The sequence below is a fragment of the Leptosomus discolor genome, chromosome 1, assembly GCF_034619465.1.
Source record: "Leptosomus discolor isolate bLepDis1 chromosome 1, bLepDis1.hap2, whole genome shotgun sequence".
In the NCBI taxonomy this organism is placed as follows: Eukaryota; Metazoa; Chordata; class Aves; order Leptosomiformes; family Leptosomidae; genus Leptosomus; species Leptosomus discolor.
In genome coordinates, this window is record NC_141391.1 from 198,344,707 (window position 1) to 198,354,921 (window position 10,215).

The 10,215-nt window shown below is 37.3% G+C and overlaps 1 protein-coding gene across 3 annotated transcripts in view; it reads left to right on the forward strand.

Annotated features, from left to right (window-relative positions):
• BRD1 (bromodomain containing 1) overlaps window positions 1-4,157 on the forward strand; it is a 68,391-nt gene extending 64,234 nt beyond the window's left edge. For all 3 annotated transcript variants that reach the window (XM_086480576.1, XM_086480582.1, XM_086480583.1), the window contains exon 13: window positions 2,696-4,157. In XM_086480576.1, the coding sequence (XP_086336702.1) occupies window positions 2,696-2,879 (184 nt within the window). In that variant the 3' untranslated portion in view covers window positions 2,880-4,157. The remainder of the gene's footprint in view (window positions 1-2,695) is intronic.
• Window positions 4,158-10,215: the final 6,058 nt, after the last annotated feature.

A 10,215-nucleotide genomic window follows, 5' to 3' on the forward strand; every position in this document is an offset into this window, starting at 1 on the left:
AGGGGTCGGTGCAGGGACCAGTACTACTCAATATATTCATCAATGACCTGGATGAGGGAACAGAGTGCGCTGTCAGCAAGTTTCCTGGTGACACAAAGCTGTGAGGAGTGGCTGACGCACCAGAAGGCTGTGCTGCCATTCAGCGAGACCTGGACAGGCTGGAGAGCTGGGTGGGGAGAAATGTAGTGAAATACAACAAGGGCAAGTGTAGAGTCTGGCATCTGGGAAAGAACAACCCCGTGTACCAGTGTAGGTTGGGGACTGAGCTGTTAGAGAGTAGTGTAGGGGAAAGGGACCTGGGGGTCCTGGTGGACAGCAGGATGGCCATGAGCCAGCAATGGGCCCTCATGGCCAAGAAGGCCAATGGCATCCTGGGGTGTATTAGAAGGGGTGTGGTCAGTAGGTCAAGGGAGGGTCTCCTCCCCCTCTACTCTGCCCTGGTGAGACTGCATCTGGAATATTGTGTCCAGTTCTGGGCCTCTCAGTTCAAGAAGGACAGGGAACTGCTTGAAATAGTCCAGTGCAGAGCCACAAAGATGATTAAGGGGGTGGAACATCTCCCTTATGATGAAAGGCTGAGGGAGCTGGGTCTCTTGAGCTTGGAGGAGACTGAGGGCTGACCTCGTTAATGTTTATACATACGTAAAAGGCAAGTGTCAGGAGGATGGAGCCGGGCTCTTCTCAGTGATGTCCAGTGATAGGAGTAGGGGCAACAGGTGCAAGCTGGAGCATGGGAGGTTCCACATTAACATAAGGAAAAACTTTTTCACAGTGAGGGTGACAGAGCACTGGAACAGGCTGCCCAGAGAGGTTGTGGGGTCTCCTTCTCTGGAGACATTCAAAACCCGCCTGGACATGTTCCTGTGTGATCTACTGTAGGTGGTCCTGCTTTGGCAGGGGGGTTGGACTAGATGATCTTTCGAGGTCCCTTCCAACTCCTCTAACATCCTGTGATTCTGTGATCTTCGTTCAGTTGCACAGGATTTCATGAGATCCTGCATTTTTTTGCCTTTGTTTATAGAGAACATCCAAATTTAAACATACTCTATATTCTGCTTCTCTTTTTTTTTCTCTTACTGATTTCACAAGTGTAATGCATGCTCTCCCTGGCCACTTTATTAATAGTTGTTGTGTTTGCTTCTTGATCTTTGGAATCCTCTGCAGCTTAAACCTTTCAGATTCGCTGCCATATGCAGGTGGTCCTAAATCTTGGAAATATTATGGAATTAACAGATATTCTGCACAGATGGACAGGAAAGGCTAAATATTCTCCAGCCCCTTTCCCCTCTTCTCCACCCCTCCAACTTTTTTTGTTAATGGTTCTTTTATCCTGATTATTTTGGTCATTTTGGCTCTCATCACTCTATCTCATTTTTGTTTCTTACTCCTGAACCCATGTCTATGATTTTCATTCTCTTGCAGAGTATGTGTCATCTTCAGTCTGTGATTTCAGTTTCTCTCACCTGTGGATTACCTTTCCAAATAGTCATATTTGTTTCTTTTCCTTTGCTGCTTGCATCTGGAGGACTTGGAAAGCTTTCTGTTAAAAATACCTTCTTAAAACTTCCTTATGATCTGTATTAAAACTGATAATGGTTGGACTGCTGCTTATCATGCTGATGTTACTATTCTTTACTGTTCTGTCTGTATCCTTGTACTGACTCTTTACTTTTTTTTTTTGTTTCACTGTGTGTGCTTAGTACAATAGGGTTGTAGTTTAGAGTGCTTTAATAAAAACCAGTATTTCAAGAGATGGTTTTATTTGGTTAAAAAAATCTTCGAATAAATGTTTTATATCGGACTTTACTGTCTGATTTGCAGTTGGTTTCGCTCCAAATGGACTCCAAAACTGAAGTTTTTAAACAGAAGCATGGCTTCTGCCATTTGCAGGATTGGGATTGCAGACTACAGTAACATACAGTAATAGATACTCATTAGTTTACCCTATTTTTTGTTTCCTTAATACCTGTAACTTAAGAAAACAGAATTAATATAAACCTTTATGGAAATGAAGTAAACTTACTTTATACTGTTTAATTAAGTATTTAGAATGCTTTTCTGTTTAACTAGAAGAATGGGATGTAGAGCTTTTTTTTGTTATCAGTCTTCTATGCCCAGCAATTAATGATATTCATTGAACTTAAAACAGAGTACTCTGAGTACTTAGTAGGATTTTGTACTGCAGGGTAAAAGCACGCTAAGTAGAACTTCCTTGACAGTTTAGCTTTCTCCATATGACCAAATTGGGATGTATGAAATGCAGATGATGAACTTCTGCCTTACAAACTCCTTGCAATAATGGAAATGAAAGAATGAAGAGAAACAATGATGCGTCAAGTCTTTGTGTCAAGAATCTTGAGCCACATTCATTGTTAGTTGCTGCTGTCTGTTCCGAAACTAAACTGCATCAGTATTTCATGCTAAGTTTTTTTTCAGTTGATACTTATTTAATTATTGATACTATGTATCATTGAAATGCAATGTATTCTTTGGTTTTTGGAAGAGGCTTTCTTAATATTTCTGGTTCTTAAAATATTTAAGGCAAGTAAGTACTGTCTGAAAAGGAATTTCATCACTTTAAGATGGTAAAGCTGATCTGCTATATGAGAAACACGGTATAGCAGTCCTGACATTTCTGGTCAAAATGCTTGATTTTGTTCTATATTTAAGATACTTATTTTACCTTTTCTTACAGGCAGTGGCTTCCCAAATCCAAAATGGTTCCCCTTGGTATAGATGAGACCATAGACAAGTTAAAAATGATGGAAGGACGTAACTCAAGCATACGAAAAGCAGTAAGAATTGCTTTTGATCGTGCTATGAATCACCTGAGTAGAGTCCATGGAGAACCAGTCAGTGACTTCAGTGATATTGACTGACAGAGATTCTACCAAGGCATGAAAAATACCACGCAGACTTGAACTCTACTAATGAACCTCTTTGTCTAAAAGAATGTATTGAAGATACAACCCCTTAATTGTTGATTCAGTGGCTGAGTTCTGCAAACTTGAAATAGTTGAGCAATTCTTCTAAATCACCATTGCCATATTGATTATTGATTTTATTGTGTTGTAGTTTGGAGGATTTTCCACTAAACCTGTTAAAATGTCTTGTTCATAGTGTTCATAATTGTACATAAATGTATATTCAACACTTAACTTATTCTGATTTTAGAAGTAGCTCTTTAATTCCTTTTATAATTTTGCTGGGGAGGGAGTTGGTTTTTGTTTCCATGCTTTTTTTTTTTTTCTTTTTTTCTGAGGTTGTTACCTAAGCACCATCTTCCAGCTTAAGGTGTTTAGTGGATCTTAAAGCCTAATATCAAAATGGCATCAAATATATGTTTGCCTGGATCATACACAATATGGTGCTGCTTGTATCATTTCTCCTTGGTCTGTAGCTTCTGAAAAAGACTTCTGAATGTTTGTGTAAATCATTGCTCTTTGCACAAAGTACCACATATTTAAGATTGATGTAAATTTACAATTGCAGATATGTATTTTAAGAAAGGAAGTTGCATTATTTTGGAGGGTACTTTGTGAGAAAGACACCAAGAAAAAAATTATACTATGTACATCACTTGCAAATCACCAAAAACACTCCATTATTGCCCAAAATAACTTAAGATTGTTTTTGTTTTAAACAAACCTGGCTTAAAGCCTGCAAGCACATTTTTACTTTCAAAACCATATCCCATTTATCTCCCATTGATTTAATTTTGTTGATATGTGTGCCTCCCTGTGTTTTATTTATTGTAGAAAATGTATTAATTTGCTTTATAATGAAAAATAAAATTGACAAATATATTGATATGCATTTTTATACAGGCACATGAGAAGACAACTTGCTTTGGGAGAAAAATGTATTGGAAATTGTATAAAATAACTTGATGGTTTGTGTGTAATTTGATTTTTTTGTAACTTGTAATCTTTTGTTTCCGATGAGGGGATTTATGTAACTTTTAATTTAGAACACTTTGGTAGCAATAGAAACTTTGGATACATTTTTGTATGGTACATGTGATGTATATAGAATTAGTACTTTATTTTTATTTTTAAGAAGTAAAGCATTATGTTTGGGCAGGGGGAAAAAGGAGGGTGGGTTTCCAGAACTGCATTTTTATATTAAAAAGAAAAAAAATAAAGTCAAGATATTGATTGTTGTAGCTACTTTATTCCTACCTTCACTGAGATACTGAATTTGTAACAATGAAAATGGCAAGGTATGTTTGCAATGTGATTTATAATGACTCCATTATTTATAAATGCACTGTGTTTGAACTCTTTTGCAGTGATATCTTAAATACTGTATCAAGTTATATAATATGAAACACCAAATAATGCATATGAATGCACGAAGTATTTATGCCCAGCTTTTTTATAAAGGATTAGCAAATACAGCAAAACCAATACTTTCTAAATCTTTTTTTAGAACTTCATTGAATAGCATACTTCATTGTTAAACCTGCTTGAATCTTTATTTTAAAGGGACAATTACTTTTTAAATAGTTTTTAATGTTTTTATTCTCTATTGTTTGTAATACCCCCTTAGAAGCTTGAAATAAAATTTCTTTCTCAACTGTTAATTTTGTCCTGAATTTAGCCCCTGAGATTTTGCTCTAGTGCCCGTTTTCTTACTCCTCGACTGAGCTGATACAGAGGCGCTAGTTCAAGAACCTGATTGTTTTCTTGCTGTGCATGCAGTTAATCGTCCTTACTGAGCCCTCTGCGTGGTAGGTATTCTAGCTAGCTACACTAGCTGAGACCAGTTGCCTGTAATGGACTCTTAATTACAGAGATGAGTTGGATAAATTTCACAGATGATCAAGCAAATAGTTTTCTCGGTCTTGACAGTAGACACAGCTTTAGGGGGAGTAGTGATGGCAGGTATCGTGTAAGGACCGTCATTGAGGTGCGTGGCTGTGATAGAAACAACAGCCAAATTGGGTAGAAAAATAAAATGAAAATTTGGTCGTTTGCCTCCAATAGAACATCTGTGTAGTGACTTCAAGGATCTGCCATATAACCATGCTCATCTTTGAAGGGAATGGAGCTTATTTTGTGCAATACTGAGACAGTAGAACCACTTCTTGTCTGTTAGGACCGTCAGATTTGATTCCAGACTTGTTCCACCAAATCTACTCAAATTTGATGTGTGTGAAACAGGATAATGGTTCACAGCCAGTTTTATTTTCTGGCTTTTATCTTCAGAGCAGCTACATCAGTTCTTGGAGAAGGTAAATTTACTGCCTTGATGTTACAGGTGTCTATTTGCACTTCACAGAATTCTGAGCTGGAAAACTTTACCGGTTAGAAGAAGCCTGTTAAGCATCCTGACAAACCGCACTGCATATTCTTTTGATGAAACTGGCATCGAAGGCTACGTTGTTTTTCTTCTGTATATGTAATGGAAACTGTCCCAGGAATTCCTCCCAGATACTGCCTGAGAAGAGATTGCGGCAGTGGCTACAGCTGTTACCGTACTCTCATCCTGACGTCGAGTGTCATCCAGTGGTTCTTCAGATTGGGTTAAAGTCTAAAATAACTTCTCAGACTTGTTAGTCTTCAGGGTGACTTGTGTGTTTTTAAGGGATTTCTTACCTATTTAGAAAAGGAAGTCCGAGCTCCAAAACTATTTCCAGATTCTGGGGCCTAACCAGGTACAGCAGTCAGATGAATACGTGCTTATCTGAATGCGCTTCACTACATTTTAGACCAAGTTCTTCTATGACACCATTAATAACTGTAACAATCATAGACTGGAAATTACTGTTCTAATGGCGAGGGGGGAGGGAAGAAGAGGGAGCACCACATTATATCTTGCCGATTTCTTGGGGAGTGTTATAGTGGTGAATACAGAGTGTAGATTTGCATATTCACTGCTCCATTCTAGTACTATCATTTCCTGTTAATAGTGTAAGAGGCCCAGATCAGAAGCTGAAACTAAGTTAAAATTTGTATTTTCTTGCACAAATTATGAGAAATCATGTTACTGATATTGGGGAAAAAGTGGGGATAGAGAATGACTTTTTCTTTTCAGAAACAGTCACCAACCTCTGACTTTTTTTGAATGTTGATTGTGATTTTGTATTTTTGCCACTAGAGGGAGCAATACACACAGACCATCAACGTTCACGAAATAAATATTTAATACTTTCTTTTCAAAATGCTGCTCTTAAAACTTTTTGCTGGTAAACAGTCTTTTCTGCTTCTAGTATTTGTGGTTTGCCAAAAGTAGCTTTCTCTGATGGTTTTGCTGCAAGCCCACCATTTTGGGAATGCTTATTTTTAACTAGAGCTAGTGCACCGAACAACTCTGGATTTTCTGTCTCTCTTTACGTCTAGTTGCTAGTGGCAGGCGAGTTACTTTTTACACTTTTATTTAGCTGTTGATCCTCTTTTCACAGGTGTGTACTGCTATGGGCGCATTCTATAGTGCTAGAAAATGGCTCAGAGCCGCTTGCTGCTAGTAACGCAGTGCAAGTCAGACACACAGCAATCACCAACAAAAATATTCAAGTTTGGAGGTGAAGGTGCAAGATCAGACAAATGCCCTGTCCTGCAGGCTGGCGAAGGAAGGCTGTTGAGGATATGCACAAGGGAATTAAATAAACTTAGCTCTGACACGTGGTGGTATGGGTAAAGGACATTATCTGTATAAGGAGAACACCTCTATCCCCCCACTCAGTAAGTCTATAACACAAATACTGAAGTGAAATGTAAATGGAGGAAGCACGCAGTGTCCACATTCCACTTAACACCCTTTGTTTATCTTGCCTACATTTTTGTATACCATTCAGTCATTATGACTTACCTATTTTATCCTTGGGACTGTTCAACCTGGAAAAAAGATCCTTGAAAGATTTATTCCCTCTAAAACTCATAAGGTAGAAAAAGAGTAAATTCAAGGTAATGAAAGTTTGAAAATATTCTTTTGGGATAGCATGAAATTGGTAAGGTCTTTTTAAGCTTTTTTGAAAATTGTTGTTTGATGGGAACGGGTTATAAATTTCTTTTTACCTGCCTACTTATTCAGCTTTCTCTTACTGCCTGTGCACAGAAACTGCTATCAAATCTCTGCCGGTCAGGGAGGAACATGCAAGATCTCAACAGCTGTACTTCAACTGTAAAGTTATTCAAAATCCTTTTCTCTTTGATTGTGTTCTCGGCTTTCTGGGCTAATGTCTGGGTGTACAAAGAGGCCTGGGGTAATGTGAATAGTTTCCACGTCCAGTCTTTACTCTTCTTTATTCAATGAGCGTAAGTATTGATACTACTTTACTATCTCCACCATTAATCTCCATTTTAGCAAATTTTTGTTATTGCCTAAACTGTCTGGAGCCATTCTCCTCTGTGAAGGGCTTCACTTTGCAAACCCTATGGAGATCTAATGATCTGTTCAGCTTTCCTGGCAACATCCCCAAGTAACAAAGATTTATTATAGCCTCAGAAGACAGGTTCAGAGAGTTCACGCGTCTTCCTCATCTATGTTCAATTATCATGTCCTTCACTCCCTCAAAATTGGCTCTATAGGGATGGGAATTTTCACACTTTTATAGCATAAAACAAAACAGAAAAAGCTTGTCAAAGTACACGGAAAATGAAAGGAGGACAAAGGAAAATCTGTGCTTACTATTTTCATGGGAAAACAATTGCTAATAGACGATGCAAAGATGATGAAGGATTGGAGTTGTTTTGATTGTCTCTCTGCTTCATTCCTCACAAAAAGAGTAGTTTTGAGAGTATGACAGTTCATTTTTTCATACTCCTAGTTGTTGATAGTATCTTCCTTATCTAATTATTCTTTAGGGCTGTAGGAGCTTGATGCACATGCTCGAGTAGATGGAGATTTTTGTCAATAAGTCAATGGGGAACTATAGGAAAAACATTAGCAATTTTCATCATGAACTCATGAAGGACATTGAGGCTTTCTAAAGAGCTGGAGAAGTGCTAAAGTAGTGTCTTTAAATAAAGAGGGGGATTTAGAGAGTTGTCTACCAGTCTTGCTAAAGTTTAAGCCACTGCAGGGACATGGTGAGACAAGCAATGGTGGCTGGATTTTAGGTGGAAAGGTAATAGCTGAAAGATGGGTAGAGAGCAGGCAACAGTGTTTTCCTACTTTTCTACTTAAAGATACAAATTATGTGGATTTATAAGCAGTTAAAAGTTATGGAGAACTTAATTTTTAGTTAATTTCAAAATATTTATTACTTGTGTAGGATAGAGTAACAGTCCTAATGGTGAATAAAAGGGGAAGTAACAGGATTACTTTTGACCTCATCAATGCTTTTGAAGTTCTTCATCGTGTTTTCTTCGGCAAACACAAAAAATACCACCTAGAACCAACAGGTTTTTGAAAAAAAGCAGCAGTTCACAAAGTAATTGTCAACAGATTGATGTGAAAGTGGGGGAACATTTTCAGTAGTCTGCCTTTTGGGTCAGCACGTTGATGAATAGTACTTAATACTTTCACGTTAAATAGCACTGCAAAACTCTTAAATGCTAGTCCAGGGGTTTTTTAATATATATTTATACCTACATTTTGAATGAATTTTGTTTTGCTTTGGTAGTTCTTTGGCTCATACTTTGCACGCTACTTGGTGTGATTTTTCTATCTATGATATGGACATCCCAGAATTCATTTCTTTACAGACTGACATGTAGACTTCACTGAACTAGCTGTAAAATGTTGTGCTTGAATACCAATAAGTTTGTGGGGTTTTTTCACCAGCACAGGGGGAACTTTGAATTAAAGAGACTTTATTTGTCCAAACCAGGACAAGATGATGCATTTGGGCAGCAGTTCCTTAAGAAAGTAAAGGCTTATCTTAAAAATATCTTTTTTTTTTCTTTTTTCTTTCAGTGGAAATAGTTGTCTGTGCTCAAGGAAAATGACTTTTACAAGATAAACAGAAAACAAGTAGAACTACAGTCAGTTTGTACATGAATTTAACTAGTAATCTAAATTTTATGCCTTTTCTATAACTTCCATGTTTATGATGGTGCAAATGAGTAGTCCTTAATTTATATATATTTTAGAAGAAAAGTAAAATCAAAGTTACTTCTCTGCACTTGTGCTAGATGATGATTATGGGGAGAATGTATACAAGATACTGGTAAGATGCTGATGAAGCATGAAGATCCATTTTTCAGATCAACTTCATCAAATAATTTGAACCAAGCTAATCTAATTTGCTGCATAATTGTCTGCTTCTTTCCACAGATGTTTATTTCTTCTGAAAATGTCTAGTACAGTACTTGTCAGCAGGTGTTCCTAGCTGAGGAATATATGGGGCTTGGCTGCATTGCTGATTACATTAGTCCTAATTTTTAAAGAAAATGTTACTCTAAAAGGGGATTTCAGCAATGTAGAAAAAAGGCTTTTTGTATTGTCTGACTAGAAGAAGAAATGTGTGTATACGTTTTGTACTGTATTCTAGAAACTCACAGAATAGTATGTTTTTTTCCTGTTTCCATTACTTCCTTTTCAGTCAAAGATCTTTAAACTGACTGACTTTGTTCTATAAGATCTGTTAAAATTCCTAGGTTTATCTTGAATGCAACTTATTATTAGTTATTTGGTTTTAATTCTTCTACTGCTAATGTAAAAATGTTGAGGTGTATGTAAATGTAAAGTTAGTTGGTCTTTAATAGGTAATTAAATGTTTATAGTCATACTAAGTAAGATCGAGCAGCCCTGTGTGTAGCTTCCTGTACACAATAGGTTTCACCAAATTCTTTGGTGGTTGTTTTGGGGAAAAGAGCAATACTTTAGTACAAGAGAATGCATAAAGGCATCTCTTAAGTGAATCCATCCCGGACTACTTAATTCTTCTTAAACATTCTGAGATCTTGCTCAAGTGGCAAATTAATCTGGATCAGAATAGGCTTCTCAAAATCTTCTAAGTATAATGCTATATTTCATAGCTTTAGTCTGTTGATAGCACTGTTGAATTCTTCTCATTTTTTGTGTCACAATACATACTCCAACAGGTACAAAGCCTTTTTTACATTCTTGTGCAGACCAGTAGATTTACAAATTATGTCCCTGATTGCTATTCAGTTTACTTCCCTGGCTGTGGGAAGTGAGCAGTGCAAAGTAAGGAAGGGTAGATTTGAGGTTGGAAGGGACCTCGAAAGATCATCTAGTCCAACCCCCCTGCCAAAGCAGGACCACCTACAGTAGATCACACAGGAACATGTCCAGGCGGGTTTT